Source organism: Notothenia rossii (genome assembly GCF_949606895.1).
Source record: "Notothenia rossii genome assembly, chromosome: 8".
Classification (NCBI taxonomy): Eukaryota; Metazoa; Chordata; class Actinopteri; order Perciformes; family Nototheniidae; genus Notothenia; species Notothenia rossii.
Window position 1 is genome coordinate 73,622,612 of NC_136906.1, and position 27,932 is coordinate 73,650,543.

The 27,932-nt window shown below is 40.9% G+C and overlaps 1 protein-coding gene across 6 annotated transcripts in view; it reads right to left on the bottom strand.

The window, feature by feature from the left end:
- The window catches only part of sipa1l1 (signal-induced proliferation-associated 1 like 1), a 95,221-nt gene that overhangs the window by 38,476 nt on the left and 28,813 nt on the right, over positions 1–27,932 (bottom strand). For 4 of the 6 annotated variants that reach the window (XM_079642493.1, XM_079642494.1, XM_079642496.1 and 1 more), the window contains 7 exons: positions 24,779–24,830; positions 6,959–7,089; positions 5,042–6,639; positions 4,067–4,289; positions 3,472–3,602; positions 906–1,094; positions 81–255 (listed from right to left, as the gene is read on the bottom strand). In XM_079642493.1, the coding sequence (XP_079498619.1) occupies positions 81–255; positions 906–1,094; positions 3,472–3,602; positions 4,067–4,289; positions 5,042–6,517 (2,194 nt within the window). In that variant the 5' untranslated portion in view covers positions 6,518–6,639; positions 6,959–7,089; positions 24,779–24,830. The remainder of the gene's footprint in view (positions 1–80; positions 256–905; positions 1,095–3,471; positions 3,603–4,066; positions 4,290–5,041; positions 6,640–6,958; positions 7,090–24,778; positions 24,831–27,932) is intronic. The other 2 variants (XM_079642495.1, XM_079642497.1) reach the window with 1 other exon arrangement.

Genomic DNA, 27,932 nt, shown 5'->3' on the forward strand with positions numbered 1-27,932 from the left:
ATATCTGAGACCTATAATATATTGATGAAAAACAGTATAACAGGGGACCTTTGAGTCTTTATTTCTGTGCATGTACGTACTCTTGGCGTCCAGCTGGGCCCGGTACTTGCTGAAGCCTTTGAGCCGGACCCTCTCCCCCAGCAGATGAAGGAACTCCTCCAGCGCAGGACCAGCTGACTCATTGTTGTACATTTCCTCCTCGCTGCTCTGGCCGGCCATGCAGTACATCAGCCCCACTTTCCGCTGGAAACTCAACTATGGAGAGATTGTTGCAATGAGAAAGGGAAACTTGTATATTACTGTGCAGAACTCATGTCAGAGTCACCATGTTGACATTTAAGGGAGAACTCATGTTGGCATTTTAAGAATCAGCACCTTGGGTTGTCATGTGGTGATCGCGGTGCCATTTACCAGAGAAATGATGTTGACATTTTCAGAGGTTCAGCTTTTGATGATTGCGTCAGGGAGCATGAGTATTAAAGAGATGTTTGGCATTTTTCACCTTTTGATGGTCAAGTTGCGTGTGTGAGTTTGTGTGTGGGTGTAGACAAATAAGGGAGGTAGTGTCTCCACTTAAATCCCACTAAGTAGTCTGTGGGAGTGAATGGATAAATTAAGCATAAGTATAAAAAGAATATTGAAAATAAATAATTCTGCCTCACGGTGAAATATCCACTTTTAGGACAAATAACACCAACACATGAAATGATTCATAAAAAAACCAAAAGGAAAGATCTTTAGTTCATAGAATTATCAAATATGCTGAATGGATAACATTTTGAGGATTGACAAGAAGTCTGACTAATACTTTTAATAAATAGAAAGCAGTAATACAAACATATATATCAGAAATCAAAGGAATTAATCATCCAGTAAATCATAATTGTTGTCACTCGCGTCCTTACCCCCTGCTCGTCCAGCTTCATCAGCTGCTCCGTGACTTTGGGCGTGTTGAGAGCGAGGCGCAGGCAGTGGACGTTGAGCTCGGGCACCAGGTACTCCAGCACCTCTTTGAGGGGCAGACCCCGGCCCAGACCGTGTTTGGACGTGGAGGGTACTGCATCTTCCAGGATGGAGCCCCTCAGGGTATTCAGCTGGAGATGGCAAGGGAGGGAGAAGAACAAGAAAAATAGGAAACATCAGATTATTGAGTTTGAACAAATTATTTCTTAATTCTGATTCTTCTAGAGCTTGAAGGTTTTTTGGTGACCTCTATTATCTTGGTCTAGAGTTTTCTTTATGGCAGTTATCAGAATCAGAAACTGGTTTATTGCCAGGTAGGTTCACACGTACGAGGAATTTGACTTGATGTCATGGTGCATACTGTACATCAAATCTAAAAAGTACACAGATAGCGAACTACATTAAGAACACTGTAAAAAAATATATATAGATAGATAGCAATACAAATTTAAATAAAGCGGAAATGTAAAGTGAAATAGAATGCAGTGAATTATAGATGATAAAATATGAAATATGTGCAGTAAGCATATTTGAACACTATTTGAACATTTTGTGCATTAATGTAATAGATAGCAATAAAATAAAGCAGTAATTTACATCAACATAGAATGCAGTGAATGATAGAATATAAAATGTGGCTGCATCGTCAACTAGCAAAATCAGTCAAAAAGCTTCACAGTGAAAACCCACTGATACTACAAACTGTACTACTAAATCATTTGCTGTTGGAGATATGATAGCAGGTTGGATCCAAAATACACTAATGACAAAGTTATTCCCTCTTCTTAATCCAGTACAGTATAAAAAACAATAAATGTTTTTTCTATTATTTTAAATGCCATTTTCTTAATGTCTTTCATTTTTTGTAAAGCACTTTGAATTGCCTTGTGTTGAAAAGTGCTATATAAATAAACTTGCCTTGCCTTGCCTTACTACTGCATTTAAAACTCTTCTCTTGGCCTCTACTGTATCTTAAGAGCACATTACACTGCAGTGCTACAGATGGCTTTTCACAATAACAGATGATTCAGATTTAGCCTAGCTAAGTTGAAGTTTGTAGCTTAGATAATTATTGTGTATGTTCTCGAAATGTTTGTCTGGTTTGGTTTCTTTCTGCTCCGTTTAGTATGTTGGCAAGAAAAGCAAAATATATTTCCAGCCATTCGAAAAACACTAATTTGTTAGTCTACGTTCGGGAAAGCTAAAAGTAGGCCTGTGATAAGACCTAAAGGTATCTGCAGTTAAATACAATTCACAGCAGCAGAGGGCTATTTAAAAAGAATGCATCATGGGCTTAAGATAACTCATTAAATCAATATGTATTTATTTCAAAATCCAGGCTAAAAGTTGAACATGTTTTCCGCTTGTGCAGGGAAAACAAAGTGTGGGGAACTGTCGAAGCAAGCACACAAATAATAATGCTTATAGGGTTTTTGCTGCTACTGTTTCAACTTTAAGCACTCTTGGGCTCGAGGCTAAAACAAACTGGAAGAGGACAACCATGAATAAATCAAGAGGACTGCAGAAGGACCAGGACCAGAAAATCCATCATGAACAAATAAACACAGTTGGATATCCTTAGTGGTCCCATGGCTCTTAAGAATCACTTATGTGTCTTCTGTCGGCTCAAGGTCAGTGCCAACAGCCTCAGGTTTAAACACACTGGAGAGAAGTACTCTTACTGAGGAGAGGACAACAGCTGTCCTCTGTGGACACTGGACTTATCTCAGTGCATCCCACTCACTCCCACACACATATGTCTTTACCTGCCCACCTCCCCATGCTGAAAATAGCAATTAGAGAGCATAGAGGGAGAAGGGAAGGAAAAGAGAGGAACACACAGCACAGTAGGTCGTGCGTCATCCCAAGAGATCGGAAAGGGCTATTACTCATGGTGCTCTTCAGTACGAGAGCAATGCTTTCCCCCTCTCTACTCAAATCTCTTTGGCACTATTTTAGTCTCGTTTAGCTGTGAAATGGCACGGCTCAGTCCTTCACAGATGAAGGCTGACAAAGATGGTAGGTGGGTGTTCAGCTGAGAGAATGAGGACATGGATCTGTGGCTCTAGTCTCTATAGGAGGGGAATTTATACACAAGCTCCAATCACTGCAGTTTGAGCATAAAGAATTGAGAATATGTGTTATAAATGGGATAAAACATGCTATTAGTTGAGGTTAAGGAATGGAGGCGGAGGCATCTAATGTCTTGAGCCATATCCGACAACATTGAGCCGAAGCTTTTATAATGTCACACACTCTGACTGGGTTTTTCAATAAGCAAGGCTGGGCATCGATCATTGATTACTCCTACACATCTCAGCGCTTCCCAGTAGCATCCCTCAGTACAGAGTGTGCTGAATATTGACACGTTTGTGAACATTCATGGCTCCGGAGGGAACAGCTACAAATAGATTGTATCCTGATGAATGGGAAAGATCAATTACAAAACAATCAAGCAAAACACACAGATTATAAAAGAGTGTAAATCATTTGGCCTTTGCAATGTACCTCGCTCATTCTGAAGATGACCCTGTAGTTGTATTGCTGGCCGTGGTCCTTGTGTTCGTCCAACTTCTCCCTCCTCAGACTCACTGCGACCGGGCCCAGGTTCTCATCCACCCCCAGATAGTTCCAGTGTTCTGGTGGAGGGAAGGGATTTGAGTAATGGATGGAGAGAAAGGGATTGTGTGAAAGAGAAGACACAGAGAACTTGTGAAATTAGACGACGATTTTGTTACCGTGCATATTTTAAAAGGTCAATTCTAATGTAGGAAGGAGGGAAAAACAAAAAACAAAAATACCAAAGCATTAAAAGAATAACTTTATGAATGATCCTCTGCTGTTCCCCAGCTTTTTTCTAACTCCTAGCGAAATACAGGATGCTGCATTTGCATGAATACTGAATATTGTGCCAATTGTCGTCTAAGGTTGAATCTTGGCTGGTAGCAGAAGTTGGCATTTACTCTGCCAATGAGCTTCTGTTATCAAATGTTAAGAAATATACATCATACAGTCAACAGCGTTTAAGAAAGGCAGCTTCCACACCAAACTATATCAAGAACTAGGAATTTAGAAAAGCCCTAACTATTCCCTTTGCGCTCACCTCTGAGGTAGAAGAACTTTCGGTAGTAATAGGTGCCGAGGTCAACATGTTCCACGATGTAACGTTTGGACCTGTCAGCATGTTGGCCTGGCCCGTCCTTGCCAGCCTCCAACACAGCGACACCAGCGTTGGTAAAATGAGTAGTTAGGGTGGCATCCAAGGGTCCTTCCTCTGTACTGCTTGAAGAACTGCTCGAGGTCTCACCACTACCTATGCTGCCCGGCTGGGGGACGGAAGACCAGGAAAGGTAAAGCATAGCCATTGTGTAACACTTTGTTTACATTTAATCTTCAGAATGATTTTTTATTTTGGTTTGTAGCCAGAAGGTTCAGGAATTAAAGGTCCCCAATTAAAATGGTTTTCATCAATATATTATAGGTCTCAGATATATATACAAAACATGTCTCTGAAGGGTTTGGCTCCAAACACCAAACAGATCATTGCAGCATTACCCATAATCCCCCTCTGTTTCAGCCCTGTTTCAAAAGTGCCGATTCTCTGTCTGTTACTTTAGATGAAAATAAGGAGCCCCTCCCCACGCCCCTCTAAAAAGAACACAATGGTGCTCTAGGAGGAGATTCAGGTGATAAGGGGGGGGGGTTACCTTGGTCGGTGATTGGCTAATGGTTACACAAGCCAAAAAATCGTTATGACATCATAAAGTGGCCAAAATCTGATTAGCTCATTTTCAGAGTGAGGGAATCTTTTTTCCTGAAACTTTCAGAATCTCTTTACACAGAGGGGACACATGTTTATGTATAAAAGACATGAACAAGTGTTTTTTTTTTTATAATAGGTGACCTTTAATATTTCAAACTGCTGTGTTACGTTTTAAGATCGGAAAACCTTGATATATTTTGATGTTCTCAAAATATATCAAGGTTTTCCAATCTTAGAACGTAACACAGCAGTTGTTATAACAAGGGTTATTTTTCTTAATTGAAGTCTAATTATCTGTTCTGGCACAAAACCTACCTGTTTAGCAGAAGAGATGTTCCTCTCTCCCTCTCCACCAATCTCATTTCTGAAACAAGGGCAGCTGAGCACCAGGTCATTGGTCTTGTCGTCCCCGGGGTCCAAGGCAGGGTTGGTGCCGTGTCCTCCGGTCCCCTCCTTGCTCAGCTCCTCTTGTGAGCCACATGGTGAACCATATATTCCGCTCTGATTGGACGAGAGGGAGGATGTGGCTGAAGCGGAGGCAGCAGCAGCAGCCGAGGCACCGGTAGTAGTGTTCTTACGCTTGGACCCAGACTGCCTGCTGTGGATTGCCTCATTGAGGTCAAAAAGTAAAGACTGGATATCAAAATGGGCAAAGCCTTTTTGGCACGCCCAAGGTTTGGGAGGTGGGCTGCTCTCATCTGCTTTGCCCCCATCTTCAGCATCTGATCCAGCCCGAGACGAGTCCCCCTCCACCTTCACGCTGCGCAGTTTACGGAATATTGATTCTCCACCTGTCTCCGACTTTGACCTCCTCTTTAAGTGCTTCTCTCGCTCCTTCAACCGACTGGCAGGACTGCCTCTTGCTGAACTCAAAGCACCATCAGGCAGGTCCAGGGCCGCCTGTTTCGTTGGGGCCACGGTAAGCAGCTCTGATAGCTTCTCTGGGGCTGGGCTTCTCTGATCAGGGGCCTCGAAGGACTGGTATCCCTTGAGCATGTCAAAGAAGCTCTCCCCTGACACCCCGTGTTTATCTATAGACGAAGTGCTGCCATACTCTCGGTGCATGGGGGTCCACCCGGAGAAGGACCAGCCCTCGTTGCCGTCCACATCCAGCTCGCTGATGGTGATGTCGCTGTTACTGCGCTGACGGATGCGCCTCATGCCTTTGCGAGGAGACCCCAGGTATCCATCCGGTGACAGGAAGCGGTTGTCCTTCCCCTTGCTGTGCATCTTGTTCTTCAGGGTGTTGTGGATGTTGCGCAGCATGGATGAGTCCTGCGGGCTTATCAGGTGGCCCAGCTTGGCTGACAGATGGCTGTGGGCTGTTACTGCGGATCCCCCTCTTTCTCCACTGCCACTGCCACTGCCGCCACTACCACTACCACTACCGCTCCCACTACTTCCTCTTCCTCCTCCTCCCCCACCACCACCACTTTCTCCTCCTCCCCCTCCTCCTCCTCCTACAAGTCTTTCTCTATCTCCACTTCCTGAACCTGAAGAGCTTGTGGTGTTGGTGGAGCTGGGTGAGTCTGTTTCCACCGTTATGTGCCAAAGACCACCTCCTCCCCCATCTTTTCTTGGCGGCCAATCAGCCACACGAGCCCGAACCCCCATTTTCGGTACGGCCGGGTTGGTGCCGGTAGTGGAGGAAGAGGAGATGTGGGCGCTCTCACTGCGGGGGGGCGGGGCCCCTCCATTGGGCAGTCTCAGGCGGCGGGTGTAGAACTCATCAGACGCTGGCACTGAGCCCCCGACCGAGCGCTCTGTCTGAGAACGCTTCAGACTGGTCATGGTGGAGGTGGGAAAGGGAGTGGGGGGGGGAGGTAGGGATGGGTTGCTGGTGGGTTTAGATCAGGGTCAACATTATACCCACTCAGTGAAGTGACGAGAGACTCTCAGGGAAACATTTGGTGCTGCAGGAAGAAAAAAAACATTAATTTGTTGAGTTTAAAAAAAATCAAAAGGTCAATAAAGAGCTTTTGGATCAATGACAATACAAGTGATGGTAATGGAAAATGTATTTAAAAAAAATGTGCAGCTTAAGTGATGTTGAGAAAATGTCTGGCTTTTAACATGGAACATTAAACAATGGCATCAATAATCTACCTACATCAAATAATATTTGCTACTGCGACAGCTCCAAGTTTAGCTTCGGCAACTCTCATAAACACACTCAGCTCAAGATATTTAGTTTGCATTCTTTTCAATAAAAAAATAACGGAATATGCTTACCTTGATGGGGCTTGATGAACAGAAGTGTGTTAATGGTAAGCTTTTTACAGCTGAAGTCTCTAAAAAGTAATCTGCATTGCAACCATGTAAGAAGAGAACTCCATTCAGTCTGGATGGGACCAACTAAGGAACTGAGAAAAACAAAGAAAAGGGAATAGGTAAGAGTAAGTAAGATATGAAAAAGAACATCACATGGTAGATAATATCAGATCTTTCATTAAAGGTCACCTATCGTGCTATTTTTAGGCAATAGTATAGGTCTCAGATATATAAAAAGATATAAAAAAACATGTCTATGAAGTGTTTTGCTCAAAATACCAAACAGATCACCCATTCTAGCCATGCCTCATAACCCTCTATTTCGCTTCCGGTTTCAAAAATGCTGATTTTGGGTATAAAGGTTTTTTTTGTTTAATTGATAATAAAAATTAAAAAAAGGAGGGGGCTGAGCTCACGCGGGACCCGGCAGCTACCATCTAAACTAAATACTGCGGTGATGAAACGCCATATCATGGATTATCAAGGATTATTTCTGAAACAGTCTGGAGCTCAAAGGCTTTCTCTCTTGCCGGTTATACCACAAGGTGAGTTCCTTTTTATTTCCTGCTTCTTCACACACATGCTCTCCAGTACAGGTTAGCTCTGAGTGTTAGCGATGCTAATGTGAACACCGACCATATTACGTCCAAAACAGTCGGGCATTGTTTCTGATAGCAACTTTCTGATTTTGCCGTGGGTCCACATTTCAGATATTAGGTCATATTGGACGCAAATCTGGATCAGCTCCGTTGTAGCCCAGTTTTTAGAGATTTGGGTACGGAGGAAAGGAGAGAGGGTATTATTTTCTGACGCTGCGTGAGTTCCCCGACACACCGGGGACACATCTTTATGTATAAAAGACATCAAAAAGTGCATTTAGCATGATAGGTCCCCTTTAACTAAAATACATTACTCTAATAAGCCCTTCATGGTCAAAACACAGAACATCAGGCAAAACCAACAAACAAAAAAATGAGGCTATATTTGCAAGTCATGTTATGTAAGAGCTAGGCGGGTCTAATGAGAAACCATCTAATTTGACTGAATGATGATATTTGGACCACTTTTAGCCAATGATTGATCTAGCAGGTACATTTTTTCTAAAAAAAAAAAATTTCTAAAAAGTATAAGTGCAATTTTACACTACAAGGTTAATTTACTAGTAATGCCGAGTATCACACAGCCTGAGAAAATGAAGAATGGTGTCTGCTCTGTCTCTGTAGAGGACCTTTCCCATAACAACTGTATGTATGTGTTCAATGTGGCTTTGGTATTCAAAATATATGGCCCTGCTGCAAGGATCTAAAAATGTAACTGAATCAGGGAATTGAAGAAGTTAGCATTTTTGCCATGCCAAGTATAGACATATCTCACGTACCTACCATTTTTAAGAGGTTTATTGCTGCTCTCACAAATTCAGAAAAGTGCAAAACTTTTCAAGCATTTTTTTTAACAATAATTTATTCTGGTGGAGTATTTGCACATCATTTTAAAAGACCTTGTACAATTACAGATGCTTCAGGATTTAATTCTCGCTGCCTTCACCGAGGGATCTGTGTTTCTTTCTTGTCTGGATTTCACTTCCTAACATCAAAGGATCCATGTCACACATGACCTAGCTGGTAAAGACATTGCACAGCCCAAACATGGTAGAAAAGGGTGCAGGAGATTAATGTAATTTAGAACAATATGTGCAACAACAACATCTCAATCGAAAGAAAATATTGGACAGATTTTTCGTTCCTGAGCCATTATTGCTCAGGAAAAAACGTCAGTATGCTTGAGTGTTTTTTTCTAATCATTTGTACATAACAGCGAACTACTTCTCTGTGCCAGACCATTTTGTATCACCATGGAGATAAGGACTTGTACAGTACATATTTCTGTGAGTGTGAGAGAGAGAGAAAACAAGACGATTGATTCCTTCCCTTCCTACAGACCCCCCTGTGAACAGTTTCTCAACACATTAGTATCAAGATTTTCAAATGAAGGATTTGAAGATTTTGAATCTCCAATAAAAAACGAAAGGAATCGATCAATGCCAAGAACTTTTTTATTACCTTAGAACCAAATCTGAGGTATGTTGTTGCACCATCTGCATCTTTGTGCAGTACTCTACAGTATCTCCTCCAATCTAATTGTGTTTATGTTTTGTCGAAGGTCTGTTTGAGCAGCACAACATCCTAGTCTTTAGTTTGGCTTCAAATACTGAGCACAATCCTTTGAAGACTAATAAGAAAAAACTCTACGTAAAAGTCCACACACACTTTTGATATGCTAAAGACATGACAGGAAACACGATGTCAATTTATCTTGAAGCCTCAAACAACCATGAGAGCTGGTGTATTAAATAAAAACAGACACACAATTATAGTGTGTGAAGAAATGTTAAACACTTTCAATTCACTTTACAAAAGAGATTTTGGAATTGTGCAACTGAAAGGGCATTCATTTAGATGAGCCTCTTTAGAGAGGATTTCTTCAATGCCACAAAAGAAAGCTTGTCAAACCCTTTTACTTCAGAGCAAATCAAAAAACATTACAAATCAATGAAGACTTGTTAAGTCCCCACTCTTTTTAAAGCTTGCTCGATTGGACTAAAATCTACTAATTACCACAAAGTGATTTTTACCCCCTTAAAATGAGACTGCAAAACTCAAGATAAATTCAGAAATATCTATTCAGACCTGAAGAAAAGTGAAATAAGGGTAGGATAGCAACACTGCAATGCACTCAAATTCAATGACCCCTTTGAAAACTAACTCCCAAATAAAAAGTGTATCCTGAATAACTACCTGCCTGCAGCTGCCTCTCTGTTTCTCTCCTGAGGATCGGTTAGTGCTCTCTAATGACAGTTTTGAACCGATGAGGAAAACAGAAAGAAAGAAAGCAAGAGGATTATACTGTAAGTTTTGTAGGGAGACAGGGAATTGAAACAAATGAATGTGGAGCCGCATTCCTCTCTGCAGTCGCGAAGGACCAATTACACTGACAGATACTCAGTAACCTTTAGCAGTGTCTAAATGAGGTCGGTTCCTGAGGTAAATATGTAGCATCTCTGCTCAACAGAGCAACGTGCTGCAGAGGTTCTTCTAACTCAGTCAACAGGGACTTTCCATCTTACAGATAAAAGGTGGCTTGAGTACGACATTAACGAAAACATTTAGTGTTGTGATTCTTAGATCTTGTAATTCATTGGTGACATAGTTCATAGGCAGTTCTCTTCATATGGATATTGTGCTAAGAAGACTAAATGTGGGTGACGCTTACATAGTTTTATTAATACAAGATGCTCTGAAGAAATACACATTTTGCAAAACAGCAGATATGACACGAGTCCCTATTTGCAGGAGAAACAAAGTCCTCCATTGCATTGTTAAGACACACTTGATCCGATGTGAACATATCCTTTAATTAATATATTTAAATGTGGCAGCTTTACAGTATTTTCTGTGAAGCCTTCTACAAGCAGTATTTCAATGGAAAAAGAACAACGTCATTTCCAGGCAGCATCTTACTACTCCAATTGTACCTCAGTTAAAATCATTCGTTACCAATTAAATATTTATGAGTGTAAATTGTTTGTTCGCCTCTTTACTCTTAAACTGACCTGCTGTGCAATAATGGCTAAGAGACACTAGGCTTTGCTAGAAGCTAATTAAAAATTATTTAATTGAAGTGTACCAACTGAACAACCTCTCCATTTTTCTTTTCTGGGAGCCTTCATATCATTTTCCTTAATAAAATCAAAAGAAACAACAGAATTGATCCAAAAACATTCGGTAAAATAATTTAATTGATCAATTCAGGAACAATGTCTTCAGAATGTCTTCACTGTTACTATGGTCATCTAAAACTATTGAAACCTCTGCTAATGCTCGTTGTTGTGTTTCTGGCAGCTACAGGTTGTTGTGGAGCTCCACAGGTGTGCCAGTATGGGCGCTGTGTGGCCATTAATCTGTTCCATGCACAGTGAGTCATGCACACCTGAAGATTACAGAGCAGACGAGCTCGCTGACTAACTGACTCCTGGAGGCTGCTGCCAAACAATGAGAGGTGACACAGTCATAGAAATAATCAGAAAACAGAGTGCAAAAAAAAGATCAAATGCGTGAATGCGTGCACATGTTCTCCCGAAACCCTTTATCTTCAATGTTCTACATTATAATTAGTAGGTCTGTCATTTGGAGACAGTAAGAGAGTGTTCGGTGTTCATTAATCAGATAGTATTGTAGTCGAAGAATACAGATCATTTGTTCGCAGGCCTTTGTTTAGTGAAGATCACCACCTTGCCATCACACACGGGGGACTTGGAAAATGACAACCTTTTAGAAAAATTGTGTAAGAAAAAGGTAGTGTTTGTTAATCATGCTGTTTTTCATGTTACAGAATGGACAATGACGGTTTACACCTGTTTCTGCAACCAGACACTATTACCACACTGACTGCGGCAAGACAAGTCACTTCATGTTTATCTGTATATCCAGACAACATGAACAACACAAAAACTGTTTAATACCCAGCCCAAATTCTTTAAAGAGACATGGAGTTAGTACCAAAAGCCTTTGGACATGAAGAAACTAATAGAAAGAACCATCTTTTAGGAGGAAATTCCCCTGCTGTGACGGCTGGGGGTGCAGTAGAAGTCGCATGTGGGAAAATGGCAATTATAAAAAAAAACTGAAAGAGAGACACCGACTTCAACTTTGACAGCTTGTCCTCTCAAACACCTGCTGCCAATATGCTCCTGGGCATGGATGTGACGTATACTGTGTGTGTGTGTGTGTGTGTGTGTGTGTGTGTGTGTGTGTGTGTGTGTGTGTGTGTGTGTGTGTGTGTGTGTGTGTGTGTGTGTGTGTGTGTGTGTGTGTGTGTGTGTGTGTGTGTGTGTGTGTGTGTGTGTGTGTGTGTGTGTGTGTGTGTGTGTGTGTGTGTGTGTGTGTGTGTGTGTGTGTGTATGCCTTTGTTTACAGCAGTAGAGCCACTGCAAGTCACACACAGAGCATTGGTATACAAAAAACATGAATAATCTCCAGATAGTGACTCAGACATTAAGTGTGTCTCTGTTTTACACACTAATAGAAACAAACAAGGAATGCTGCATTACATTATTTTTCTCACCCAAGTCTTACTTCCCATGAGCAATGAAATAAGTGTCTTTATTTGGTATTAACTTTATACGGGAAAGTATGAGAGTATTCAGTTATCTTAAAACTTCATTGAATATTAATGTGCAGCGAGAACTCATGACAGTTAGAAATATTCTTTGGGAATTTCAAATTCACAAAAACATTGGCAATGACCAACATCGTCTCCAAAGGAAAAATATTAAAATGTAAGTTTTTCAAACCTTTTGTGTGTTAAAAACGTAGAAACGTAATGTGCCTAAATTCTTCACAGCCATTTCAAAGCCAAACAGCTTATCATATCAATTTGTCTGAGTGTAGATTAAGAAATGGCAGGCCAAGACACAGAGGAAAGATAAAGCGGGGGAAAAACAAACAAACATTATTCTCTTTGAAATCTGCCAGGCAGCAGCAGGCAGTCCAATGTGTCGGAGTTTCAGCTCAGAGCATTTCAAAGTGAAATTGTAATTGTGTGGAAAGATAAATATGCTTTGCTTTTTATCCTCCACCTGCAGAGCTGCACAGTGGGGAGGGGTCTCCTCTCTGGTTCAGTGAAATGAAAGAAAGAGGGCTTTTTGGGTGCTCTGGGTCTACCGATATTGTGTTTTTCTCTCAAGTGTGAAATTGTGAAGGCGTTCTATAGCGTAAACTTCCATTTCCCCGGCCGTCAAAGAGTGGCAATGGAGGCAGAGAGAGGAGATGAGCATAGGAATCAGAGTGAAGTCTCTGTGAGTGAAGCACTAAGTAGATGTCACTTAATAATGGGAAATATTAACTTGTGATAGTTTCAGGCCTATAAAAGGGTTTTATGTAAAAACATGAACGTCTTTAAAGTTAAAATATCACTTTAATAAGACCCCAGTCCAAGGGTATCTTAACTTAAAGGGGACCTATCATGCAAAATGCACATTTTGATGTCTTTTATACATAAAGATGTGTGTCGGGGAACTCACGCAGCGTCAGAAAATAAAACCCTCTAAATCTCTCAAACGGGGCTACAACGGAGCTGATCCAGATTTGCGTCCGATATGACATCATATCGGAAATGTAGGCTGGCTTTACACCCACGGCACTATCAGAAACGTTGCTATCAGAAACAATGCCCGACTGTTTTGGAGGTAATATGGTCGGTGCATGTTTACATTAGCATCGCTAACACTCAGAGCTAACCTGTACTGGAGAGCATGTGTGTGAAGAAGCAGGAAGTAAAAAGGAACTCACCTTGTGGTATAACCGGCAAGAGAGAAAGCCTTTGAGCTTCATACTGTTTCAGAGATAATCCTTGATAATCCATGATATGGCGTTTCATCACGGCAGAATCTGCCGGTAGAATCTCCCGCATGAGCTCAGCCCCCTCCATTATTTTTTTATAAAGCTTTATATCCCAAATCAGCACTTTTGAAACAGGAAGTGGAATAGAGGGATATGAGGCATGGCTAGAATGGGTGATCTGTTTGGTATTTTGAGCAAAACACTTCATAGACATGTTTTTTATATATATTTATATATCTGAGACCTATGCTGCCTAAAAATAGCATGATAGGTGACCTTTAAGATTTAATGTTGTACATTTTAATCTTGAGTACCATCTCGGTGAGTTACAGTGCGCTGTAGTCAAGTTTATAGGCTTTAAAATGTGTATGACCTCTGTGTTTTACACCTCCATTTTAGCAGCCGTTTTTGTCTGTCTCATTGCTTTCAAAAAGTATGAGTCACAAACATAAAACATTGCATTTCCATATTTGTAACCAATGTCTTCCCGACTCCATTGATTAAGTTTGTTGTGACTCAAGGTTCATTTCTTCGATTTGACTGAAAGCTGGCATATGCACAAGCTCTATAAACATTTTTAATATTCAAACCTGGCCTTGACGAGAGATGAAAAATAAAGCAGCTTTCCTCTGACTGGGGGTGTGTGGATCTCTTGTACATACAAAGCATCTAAGAGATGAAAGGAGGAGGGAAAGCTTCAGTGCTGCTAGGATCAACCTCTAATGGTTTAATCAACAAAAAAAGGTGTATTCTATTTTGAATCAGAGATGTGGTGAAGCACAGATATCCATCAACTGAGGACCACAATCGACCTAAAATTACCCGACCTGGTGTTAGCACATTTTGTAATGTATAATGAAGATGTTTATTGAACCAAAGTAATAACTGTATGCAGGTTGTGTGCTTTTGGTTTGAAGAAAGCAGTATCGTAGCCTTAAAGAGTGTGTGAAGTTTATTTGTCTGTGAATAAATATGACTGAAGATCGCGTGACTTTAAACATGGAGGTTAGCTGTGAAGCTAGCATCTGCTCAAGCTTAAGAAGTGCTGACCTTTAAGGTGGACCAGCTGTTCTCATGTGACCTGCCACTTCACTGCACTTTGAAACGGTGTCATTCCATCATCATCAGAAATTACAATATTATTGTTCATTGTTATTATTTCTGGTACAATAAAGTCTATCGTCCAACACAACTAGAGGCAGACAATAAGATGGCTCACAGATTTAAACACTTCCTACTGTCTGTCAGGTGTCCAACAAAACAAACGCATAAAATGACGGTGAAGTACCAGTGTGAAATGCATGTGAATGTCATTTACCAAATACAGTAATAATAGCAACACCTTTGCAGCAATCCAATCTAATGAGCATTAGATGAATAGATATGTTGTTTGTATAAAACTGACATGAGAACTAAACTTGTAAATACTGTTGATCCAGATTCAAACAAAACTCCTATGAATTATTGAACTGCTGTGCTCTCCACCATCACGTTTGGCTTCAAACCGCTCACACAGGAGGTATCTGGGTCGAGGGCGCTCTGATAAATCAGGTTCGTACAACCAATTGGCCTCGTAACAGGGTGATTTATTATTTATTGCAAGCAGAGAGGATTTTGGGAGGGTGGGAGTTAGGTCTGTTTGTTGGTAGATAGGTAGAATGCCAGCCTGATACATCCTTTATGAACTATGAAGTCACTTTATTACACAATTGACTTTCCTACTAATTTAAACATCGTTATGCTAAGCAAGATTTTGCTGACACAGATGGCTCCACGTTACACTGGTTGATTTGGGAATAGACTATTTAATTGATCAAATGGAGAGCTGCTGGTGGTGATGTAAGATGCTCTTTAATCAAAATTAAATTGTTAAGATTTTGGGATAGTGTGTCATGCATATTGTATTGTATTGTCCCATGCCATTCTGTTTAGGAAACCCCATTACATACGGTAATAAACACATTAATTCAGGCTGTCCATCCATCCTTGAGACAGACAGGTGGCGGCTAAACGGACACAACACATGTTCAAACTATTCCTGGATCACAAAAACAGTGGGCATTAAACATCCATGGCACAAAAAAAACATTTCTCCTAACTGAAATGTGAGGTTTATATAACTGGTCTGTTTTTGTCAAAAGCTGCAGGGGTGAAACACTTTTACACAATGTTCTGGCCTAAGCAATACTACAATTGGCCTGACTGGAGTGGTAAAAGGTCGAATTGAACATTGAAAAGTCACAACTGCTGCTCCACTGCTCCAATTTTAAAGAAACAGGAGGTATGACACTTGACGCATGTCGGGACTAACCAGCCCAAGGGTCACCAGCTGTTTTCTTTTCTGAGGACAGAGTGTTTTATGATATTTGATATCAAATATGTGTAAAACTGAGGTTTCTTTCTTGTTTTTACTTCCCATTTGAATTGCTTGTCAAATGGATGTTCTGCTCTGTGAAATTAAGCCGAAGCTGAAAATATGTTTGCCATTTTTAGTCACCTTAAATTTTCAGTACGGTAATTAAGATACTATGCCGTTATACGTCAGCTTATGAATCACAATGTGACATAAAAAAGCTGATCTGGATTCAGTACTGACTGCAGTAACAGCCATATTTTTAGATTTGACTAATGAAACATTTGACTGTTTGCCGTCCTTTTTTCTTAAATGGTCAAAAGTGGCTGCTGCTAATGGCAACTAAAAGCTAGGAATTAGTTGCCAATTTCTCCAAATGGATGCCAATGACAACCATTACTGTCCACGCCTGAATGGATATTTAAATATAAAGATATAATTGATTATTACAGTAGCTTCAACTGCAGTAAACCCAACCTACGACAGACACAGTAGTGAAGAGTCTTTTGAATCTCTGCATTGAAAGCCTGACAAGCATACGTTTCTTTCTCTGGAACACCTGGGCACTAGCTGACGTTTACTTTACTGTCACACCTTGTTCAGTCTTGGGTGTCTCCATAAAAACATAAGACAATAAATAAGTAAAAAGTGGAGAAAACCCACACATGCACTCAGGCACACACAGCATGAACGAGGGTCCCATCTGAGAGGATCCAGTCCATTTACCACAGCTCTTCCATGCCTAAAAATAAGCGACTGAAACTAACCGAGCTGCAGGCATCATTTTGAAAGATACTGTTCAGGGTCCTCAGAGAGATTTGTCACACTAATTCCATTCTCAGCACAAGTATTGGTGTAATAATAGCTAAAGATATTAGGTACTGAAAAAGCAACAATTCAATTAGGACGTGGGATTTTGCAGCTTATACAGTATTCTTTTCTTAACAAGTTGATTCATCTTGTAAAGATCAAGGAGCGAAATTGAACTTTTTCGACAAGGTTTATGAAAATATAACCAGCCAGACAGAGGCCGCAAGCTATGAAGATGACAAACAAATTGCCTTAGGGGATGTACAGAATTACAATTAGCAATGTCAGTGCGTCAATGGATGCTAAACTGTTTAACAGATAATTGCATTGCGCCTGTCAGGGCTGAAGGTCTGACGATGTCGGGTTGGAATGGTGAAAAGAAAACCATTAAATCGGATAAAATGTAAGCACTCAAACCATTAATGCGTCTTCATCAATCAGGGTATATGCAGGAATCCTGAAGTCAAATGTAAGACCTTTTAAGACCTTTTTTAAGACCCTTTCCATACATTTTAAGACCTCATCGCCACTTTGAGTTCTAACCAGTTACCTTGGCGACACACTTTACCTCACATTGACTATATACAGTATTGGTTGTCCTTCCTTCTTATCTTCCAACCATTTGGACGCAAACTTGCATTTCCCCATAACGATGTAGTTTAACAACCGGCGTAAACGGACCTTCGCGCGCTATCAAGCAGTGAGCGTGCCATGTCCTGTTCAGATGACGTCAAATCCAACGGGATGCCATCAATAAACTACACAGAATCACACTACACACCTACGCAATGATTACATTCAGGCACACTGTAGAATACAACCTCTTTGGACAATTTATATACTTATTGAAAACAAGCTACAAAATGTAACACATTGGAAAATGCCGTTTAAAGGTGGGGTAGGTAATTCACTTCAGAAACACTTTTTGTTATATTCCATGGAATGCTCTTAACATCCCGATAGCAATGAATATATTAAATGCTTTGACAATAAATACATACAAAAATGTCATCTGTGGAAGCCGTAGCGCTGTAAAAAGCACGACCAATCATCTGAGCCGGCCCGGCTAAAGTAACTGGATGGCCTACCTGCCTGTCAGCCTTCCATCTCGTGCACAAATGTATCTCGTGCCCTCATTGGTCATGTGCGCGTTCGTGTGTGTTGGAGGAGGGGCTCTGTGAGGAAGTCTGAAGGAAGAGGCAGATCTTTCCGGTTGTATACTTTCAAATTCTAGCAAAATGTCAGTAGAATAATAAAGCCCACCCTCAGTCAGCTGTGCTCAGGCAGCAGCGATGAAGCCACTTGGTGCTCTGCGAGAGCCACCTCCGCTCCACCACCTCTAATCTGTGCCAATCAGATGATGCTAAACAGCCATTTGTTGTTGACTTAGGCACCAGTGCACGCCCCCTCCTCATTCCAACAGCCAGTGCAGACCCGAGCAAAATGCTGGCAACGGAGCAAAAAAGCAAGGCACAGCAGTGATGGTGACAGAAATAGCAGAGTAGTGAATAATAGAGAAAAAGAACTGTGGTGTAATTAACATGGGGGCTCGGGGCTGATGCACTGTAGAGAGATAAAGAAAGGGAGTGAAGAGAGGGCGGTGAGGGAGAGGATGGAGAACATGTGTGCAAGAAATGAAATAAATAAAGAAGTGGGGAGTTTAGGAGAGGAACATTCTGTAAAAAAAGGAAAACAAAGCGGCAAACTGAGAGGATGTGAGAGAGAAAACTAAATCACAGCCCAGAATTTGTTTTAGGACCTATTCAAATGTCATTCTATGTTTTTAGAAATTAATATATAAATCTAGATAATAACATATAACCCAGTAGCAAGTACACCTTAACACCTCACTAGCTTTGTTTCAATTCTGTTCTACCTAGTGACAGGGTACTTTCTCATTAATATGAAACAAGGTCCCAGAGTAAATGGGGATGTGTTGCTTGTTATCCATTGCCCCAACGTACAGGTGACTTCTTTCGCCACTGAGAGAAAGCTATGGATTACAGACTTTAGAAAAGAGCTGCAGATTGTCAAAATGGCGCTGCTGTGCGTGGGCAGGAGCAGCACTGCAGTAAGGAGAGGAGTGAGTAGGAGAACTGAAAGCTGCTCACTCTTCAATACGTGTGTTTGTGTGGCTTCAATGCAAGAGGACAGAGCATGTATATAGACAGACAGCAGCATGGACAGCAGAGGAGAAATTACATGTATGAAAAATGGCAGGAAGTAAGGAAAGGATATGAATGAATGAAGCCACACAGGAATAATACACGTTCTCACCTGAGCTGTCAATCTGAGTATATGCACATTAAGCTGAATACTTCTAGAATTATTTTCCAACCCTTCCTTTTCTCAAACAATAAAATAAGCTTTTCCCAAACATTCACTAGAGAATGGTTTGTTGTGTACGAGGAGAAACAGAGATTTTGCAAAACAATGGTGCATCCCTCTCCAGTCAAGAAATATTATTCTCGCCTCTAACCGTCTCTGTAATGTGTCTTGAATGTCAATATATACAGTATATCATAACACTGCAATCATAAAGTAATGATTTTATCAGCACTGCACACAGCAGTCATATAAGCCGCCAACAAATGCCAATGTCTTACCTTTTCCCTTATCGGATAACGTAATTTTTTTTCATATTTATTGGTCAAAATATCAAATATGGTTGAGGTCATTTTGGCCCGCCTATTTATCTCTTTGGCTCTGATGGAAACTATATTGCTTTTGGATCAGTTGATCATTAATCAGTTTGCATAAGACCTTTTTTAAGACCCTTTCCATACATTTTAAGACCTCATCGCCACTTCCAGTTCTAACCGGTTACCTTGGCGACACACTTGACCTCACATTGACTATAGACAGTATTGATTGTCCTTCCTCCTTATCTTCCAACCATTTGGACTCAAACTTGCATTTCCCCATAACGATGTTGTTTGACAACCGGCGTAAACGGACCTCCGCGCGCTATCAAGCAGTGAGCGTGCGATGTCCTGTTCAGATGACGTCAAATCCAACGGGATGCCATAAATAAACTCCACAGAATCACACTACACACCTACGCAATGATTACATTCAGGCACACTGTAGAATACAACCTCTTTGGACAATTTATATACTTATTGAAAACAAGCTACAAAATGTAATACCTTGGAAAATGCCGTTTAATACTTTTTAATAGCCTTCATTTTCACTCAATGTATTTATCAACCCCGCGGACACCCTGTAGCAGCAACTCCATTACAACCTTAAAGGAGCAAGTCAAGCCATTTTTTTTTAATTACAAGATGCAAATGGATGCATCTTATCAGAAGACAAACTAAAGTAGCTTATTGTAACTTTTTACACCTTGCAAAAAGCTGTAGATAAAGTAAAAGTGTAATACACGTGGCTGTGACGTGCAGTGAACAATTAATAAAGAAACCTGGTTCCTTCCTGTTGCTTTCCAACAGCCTTTGCTTCAGCCAAGAAAGCGGTCTCACATCCCAACAGGAAACACATCTCTGCCACTTCCTGTTTCCCGTGAGGAAGTGACAGGGCCGACAGGGAATGGGTAAGCTTGTCAAACACAGGATTAAGTCTTGGTTGTCGTGACTTTCAAGAAAAGAAAAAAACACTTGCAAACTGGTTCTGCAAAAGCTCAATGAACGGCAGATTATCTGCTTAAGTGTTAATGTGTGTTAACACTACTCTGCTGTTTCTACAACACATGCTCTGTTCCCATTAGCGCTACCTGCTGCTGCTATTCTTAACTTGTACTACTGTAACTCAGAGACTTAACATTAAAGTGTGACTTATTAAGAGTAAAAAGAAGGTTCCTATACTGTATGTTTCACAAACTATTTTTGTGTCTGAAAAATACTTTATACAAATGCTTTTGCTTATTGAATCTGTTTACATGTCTACTTATTCCACCTTTTACTGTTTAGCCCTAGGCAACATCTGTATGCGACATCTATATAAATAAACATAGAAACATGGTGGAGGCAATAACAGGTTGTCACAAGCTGTGCAGGTTTAACTGCCACACAAACCAGTTGTATTGTAAAATCACAAGCATATCCTATCACAGTAGAGTTCACAAAATGTAACAGTGATATTTCACAAACGTGAGCCGTAATTCTAAATTCATTCTGGTAACAAACATCTGCCATCATCTATTTAAGAAGGCATTTTAACAGTTGCAAATAATAGTGTTAAGCTTTCTTACCCAAATGTTTTCATAATCATTCGCTAAATGGGCCATCTGCAACAAAATAAAGAGTACCATGAAATTGTATTCTATGAATAGTATCTTTTTGTCCATGTAAATGTTATCTGTATTGAGCCTATCTATCCAGAACATTCTGCAAACACTGTGGGGAGAGCCCCTGCACAAGATCATCTGCCCCAAACAAGCAGCCCACGTCTTTAAAATTTCAATAATGAGCCGCAGAATCTTCCGGTTTGACCTAGAAAGCTGGCAAAGCGACAACGTACATGTCATACTTCTCTCTCTCTCTCTCTCTCTCTCTCTCTCTCTCTCTCTCTCTCTCTCTCTGCAGCTATTAGGTGAATAATATCCGACTCCACATGATACATCGTTTACTGAAATTGACATTGGACAGCGGTGACCCATGGTGAGTCAGAGGCCATTGTCAAAACCTACACACTGATAAAAGACCCTGTGGAAGGACGGAATACATTGCCGTATTTGTATTAGTGCTCCGGCTGACAGGTAGGCAGAGGTTTTTGCCCAATTATAGAGGGAAAGGGATGAAGCTAGATAAGGCGGGCCACTAGAACAGAACCTAATGAGGACGTGGTATGATTGCTACGGGACTGGATAGACACGCGCTCATTTTGTGCCCACAGTGAGCACATTCGATTGGTAGAGAACAGCCGAGTTGAAGTGGCACAGAGCGATAGAGATGGATGGGGAGAGATAATGGAAGTGAGAAGGATTGATTCCTCACTCAGTGTGAGAGCATGTGGGAGGAGATGAGATGTTGAGACTGAAAGTGGGAAAAAGAGAGATGGATACAGAAAGTAAGCGAGTAGTCAGTCCATCCAGTCAACTACCCTCGCTCTCGCTTTTTTATCCGTCCATCCATCCAACTAATCATGCCGCAGCTAGCAGAGGCAGCGCTGGGGGAATCGTCCATAATGGTACAAGTCCTCAAAGTATAGTCCCCCCTGCATGCAACACATTAAAGCCTGTAATACAAGCAACACTTTGTGAAGGCCGTGCAGTGTAGCGTTTCACTGGAGGGAGAACAAAACCTGGAAAACAATGCCCAACACAAAACGGCAAGGGAGTGCTGAACGAGAGACCATTTCCATTCAGACATTTAATGGATCCGTGTGGATAGAGGTTCATTGTACCAGACTGCAAAGAGACGCAGCTATCCTTTACATCCACATATAGGAATACATCCATACGTAATCAGAGGTGCACTTTGTGAGAAAGGTTGGTCGGTGGATCATACAGAAGCAGCACACGATCCATTTAGCCGCGTATATCACTGTACACAAAAAACATGGTGCTTGAAAAGGTGTTTTTTGAAGTTTGAGGTACAATTCCACTCCTCTCCCTCCTGTTAGGAATATGACTATAAATGCTACTTTGCCGCAGACACTGTGACTCGATGCCATCTGAACTGACACTCAATGCCCAGTGCTGAGGGTGTCTGAGTGTGATTGGAATATTTTATACTGCAGTGCTCTCTGTCCAAGTGTGGCACACATGTATCTGCTTTTAAAGTACAAAGAATACTGCAAATACATGTTTTAGGTGGTTTTGTTAAGCCTTATGTATCAGTGCAAAATACAGTCTCTTTCCATAGCTTAAAGGCTCCAAGATAAAAAATTTAAAAAACGCTTTTAATAAGCCTGAAACTGAACATGGCCTCTGTTGACTTTGCATGTAGAGGAACACATGTGATATGGAACCATCATGGATTTAAATTGAATCCAATTACAAACATGTTTAACTGAAATCAATATATCTTACTATCCAAGATCATATCTGGCATAAATACTTGGCTTGATCCAGTGCATTCCCACAGTTTATATAAAACACTACAAATAAAAACATATTTTTAAGCGCAGGGTCATTATTCTCACAAAATATATTTTTACTGTACAAAACAAATGTGGATTTCATCTTCTTTGAGTGACTTCCAGACATCCACTGACTGTGATGACCAATGGTGTTACTTGAACCCCGGCAGCGTTTAATAAAAAGCACTCAAGCCCTTCATTTATTTTGCTTTCTGTCTGATCTCTCATTATATTCCTTTCTTCTACTTGCCATTATCATCTCCATCACCCTTCCCTGGTGTGTTAGCATCACTCTTTAAACTATCTCTCCTTCCTGGTCTCTCTCCCCCTCCCCCTTCATACTTGTGTGAACATAGTAGTGTCTGTATGTGTGCGTGCGCGTGTGCGTGTGTGTGTGTGTGTGTGTGGGAGGAGGGAGGAGAGCAGCATCTCTGGCTGGAGGAGGAGGTGAGAGAGAAAGAAGCTACAGAGGGAAAGAGAGAGAGAGAGAGAGAAGCAAAGAATTTACTGGAACAAAACACGCCGTTTCAAATCACATAGATAAGCGCCGCCTACTCACCATGTTTTATCTCAAAGCAGATTACTCCTCATTTTAACAATATATTATATTATAATCCCTAAGTATATTGCATTATTTATAACCTAGGACAACGAGAACATTATAATTTCGATTTTGCCACCCAAAGGAACTACATTAGAGCTGCTATTCCCACCATCTGTCGAGTGTCTAGATAGATTAACTCCATATCTCAAGTAGGTGGAATTCACTTTTTAGTTACTAGGAAAGACCGGTTTACTTCATTTTGGATAATAGTACTAACAAATTGCAGTGTTTTTTTCCTTGCCAACGGATATTAGTGATTAAGGTATACAACAAATGCTCAATAAAATGGGAGGGAGTTTTGATTTCGTATGGGGGTCCAGTGTTTCTCCTGGGATGGAGTCATAGCAGCGGTGCTAAGGCACGCGGACCCAGCAAAAACATTTTTAGTGTGTGTGCGTGTGAAGTGCGCCCTGCCAATCTGTTTCTATGTGTCTGCCAGCACAAGAAAGGCTCTTGAGGCCTAGTACATACTGTGGCAATGTCTCAAGATTTAGCAAAATACACCTTTATTGAACATACAGTAACACAAATACTACAAATCCACATAACAAACAATCAAAAAGGGTCGGTGCCTCCAACCCATGCATTTCCCCCTCTCCACCTCTTACCCCTCCACCTCCCTCCATCTTCCACTCCTCCACCTCCTTTTTTTTTTTGGTGGATGTGGTCATTTATTAGCTGCAGTTACAGGGGGATACAGACACGCAGGATAATTGAATGCTCTTTGGGATCGTATAATTCTCCGCCAACCTCCAGAACTGCTGTGTAGTACAACATAATAATCACTGGACACATTTGGCTAGCCATACAGTTTAGTTACAGTGATTGTGTAGTGGATTAACTAATAAACTATTTTATAAAATAAAACAAAACTTCCATTTTGAATTACAAAAACCTATAATTAAAAGAAACTATACTTGAGGTGATAGTGTCCAAATAAAGTTATCTGTCTGCTTCAACTTGCTCTTGTCTGTCATGTCAGGCAGCTTTCCTTCAGCTCTGAAATTGACAGCTTTCCCGCGTGTCGGTGGCGCGCAAAGTTGCCGCGAGCGCTAGGGGGCGCCACTTATTATTATTTATTTAAAAAAAAAGTGGTACCTTGCTGCGCCGCCGCTATTTGTATATAGGGGAAACACTGGGGTCACTTTTTCAATATACTACGACTACACATGCATAGCCACAGGTGGTTTGATGAAGAAAAAAGCAAGGAAATACATGTGAGAGATATACAATTGCATGGAAATAGGAAAAAGTGGCTGGTCATTAGTTCAAGAGGGCATGTAAAAAGGAATGTCTTTCGATAGAAATGTTAACAGTAGCCAATGTCTATCGTCAGCAAAATTCAACCAAAGGTGGAAACAATGACACAGACTAATATTGGTGTACTTTCTCGTGTAAACGCTCTGTAATAAAGGGTCATTTAAATCAAAAGTGGTATTTTTTGGGAAGAATAAGTGCATCAGAAGAACAGTTTCCTTGTCAACTACAAGTGCCACCTGACGAATTTACCCCAAGACAAATCCAGCTTATTGTCAGCAGACCCTCAAACCCAACTGAGACATTTGGATACTCACTGATGATTCTTTGTTGAAGCCAGTAACCTCAGACACAGGCTCCCAGGTGACCCTGAAACAGAGACAGGACTTATTAAGATAAAAAAAAGATTAACATATAATACACCCCTTTGTATTCCAAAATGTTCTATATCTTGGCAGATACGTGCATTTTTTAAAGGATTGGTAACAAATTACAATCCTTTTCCCCCAACTGAACTCGACACTGAGGGGGGACTTGGTTCTGGCACAGAGGTTTGCCAAATACACAGTCTTCTCATTTGCTAAAAGCATTCAAGAAAACATTCAGGTAGTAGCTTCTCATGTTAAGCCCGAAAGTCACTTTCCCCAAATACAATGACAAAATTCTCCCAGGTCATATCATATGACTGAGAGTTGTAGTTCCAACAACTCTAACCAAGCTTAACATCTTCTCTCGAGCGGTCACATCACACCAACTGGATTGATAGTAATAATCAGCTAATAATAAAACTTTCAGCTCTACAATAAGCAGAATCCTGACCAGTCCATGGCTATCCGTACTAATTGTGTTGCCTGAACAACAACATCCAGCCTAGACATATTAAAGTGCTAACAGACACTGTGCATACCAGGACAGATTGTAATATTCCTCAAGACTAAACCTGTCCAAGATCACTGAAAAGTCCGAATTTGGTTTAGGTTTCAGGAAATACGTCCGTCTTTGGAGACTGGTTTTATTTGATACCCTTACCTAAAAGGCTAAACCCCCATGAGAACAATGGTCCACAACAGAGTCATGATGAAAAACATGGGGAAAAGAGCCGCCAACAACAACAAGAGCCTTGGCTTTCCCTTTCAGATCGCAAATTCTGAACTGTAACCCAGGGAAAAGTGTGCATGACTAAACGACTGCCTGCTTTTGTTCCATTTCATCTTGTTATAATGGCTGAAGGAGACACTCTGCATATCCCTACACAATATGGGCCACACTCCCTATCTTTTGCACAGTGACATAAGATATCTCAGCTTGTTAAATCAGCTTTAAAAGCCTCTGAGAAAACATATCCGTGGCAACTTTGATGGAGTATCTAAAAATAGTTGCGTTTATCCAAGTTCAGAGACCATCACAAGCCCACTAACAAGACTCTGAAACTCATCCTCATGACTGTAATGATGCATAGAGCCTAATTGTCACGGTCTAATGCATGTTATCCATTACAGATGATACAGAAGGAACTGGTGCTCATAGCCAGCTTGTGTGAAAGCACAAAAGAAGTGTGTGCAAAGTGAAATAACACAAACCTGCGAGAAAAAACATGCAGGCTAACCAGAACAGTTGGTGACAAAGGTTGACAAGGGTGCAGGGAAAAGTGTATTCACAGCTCAAATATCAGGCAGTTCTTTTGAAACACACACCAACACACACTTTTTTTATCCTTCCCTTTTGGCTACATTTCCTGGAGAAATAGCGGCAGCAGCAGCAGTCGTCAACTCTACAGACTATATATACGTTTAATCTGTGAGGTCTTGTGAATTCCTTTAATATGTACTCATCACAATCAACTTTAATATCTTGCTTTCAACCAGATATCACCAATCCAGTAACTATCGTGTTGGCCACAATCAGGCCAGACCAGACCAGACCAGGGCTGAAAGGGCTTCCACCCCGAGAGCGAGAACGTTGTGTCACGTGACTTGAATTTTGAATTGAGCCATCCCTTATAGATACTATCTCTTTACGTATGCACACTAGGGATGCATATCGTTGACTTTCTTACGATACCACTGAACGATACCGATACTCAACCGATACATATCGTGATACTTTGAAAATGTATCATCCCACAATTACTCCCATCATGAAGCGCTTTACGATATAGTTAACATGTCAAATGAATACTAAATTCAATTGTGGGACTTCTTGGACCTGTTAGTACTGAACAAACAATGAAAAATACATACAAAAATATGAAGAAACCGATTATGGAATATCTTTTATAACACCCGCCATCAGGTGTGCTGCGTGAATAGCACATCTTGTCGATGCAAACAGACCGTTATAGCACCGTTATAATTAATGTTAAACCTGAGATTCGACTAGAGAACAAATAAATAATAGAATAAAGGTCATGAGATCTCGGCATTGCACAAACAAACATCTTTAAAATCAACATTTGCCTTCACTGGTGAGAGAAAACAAATCCCATCACAGCTCATTTGTGGGACTTTTATCTTTCTAGTATTGAACAAACAATGACAAATACATACACCGAAGCCGGTGCAAGGCGCGCGATCTGATTGGCTGGCGGATGTCAACAATATGGTGCAGCCCACACTCCACAGTGACTCGTTTGTGAAGTTTCACGTCGAAATTGACATTGTCATTTGACGGTGTGGGCCCGAGTTTAAGGATAACATTTTTTTTTTTTTAAGTATCGAAACCGGATCTGATTTCGGTACGGTATACCGTAGCCACCAGTAACCGGTATTTCGGTAATACCGGATACTGGTATGCATCCCTAATGCACACAAGCACAAATTTGGATTGCGCCGTCCCTTATAGATACTATCTCTTTACGTATGCACACACACACACAATAGTAACGTGTGTCAATACATGATACATCATTAAGCTAGTATCAAATCACTGCTGCCGACAGGGACCCCCCTCCTGGCATGGTCCTTGGAAAATGCGGCGGTATTGTTTTTTTGTTCCGTCACAGGAACACGCTTTGCTGGCGGCGAAAATAATCCCACCAGACTCCTTTGCCCCTCCAACAGAGGGATGTCCTTGTCCTTTTTCCTTTTCGTCATTTCAAGCGATAAAAATCTTCTCTCGAAAAAAAAATATGTGGTTGTGTAGTGGATTAACTAATAAACTATTTTAGAAAATAAAACAAAACTTCCATTTCGAATTACAAAAACCTATACTTAAAAGAAACTATACTTGAGGTGATTGTGTCCAAATAAAGTTATCTTGTCTGCTTCAACTTGCTTTTGTCTGTCATGTCAGGCAGCTTTCCTTCAGCTCTGAAATTGACAGCTTTCCCGCGTATCGGTGGCGTGCAAAGTTGCCGCAAGCGCGAGGGGGCGCCGATTATTATTATTTTAATAAAAAACTGCCCCTTAGCAGTAGGGATGGGAATTTGAATGCAAATGTATATTCGAATATTCGACCCCCCAAAAAACGGTT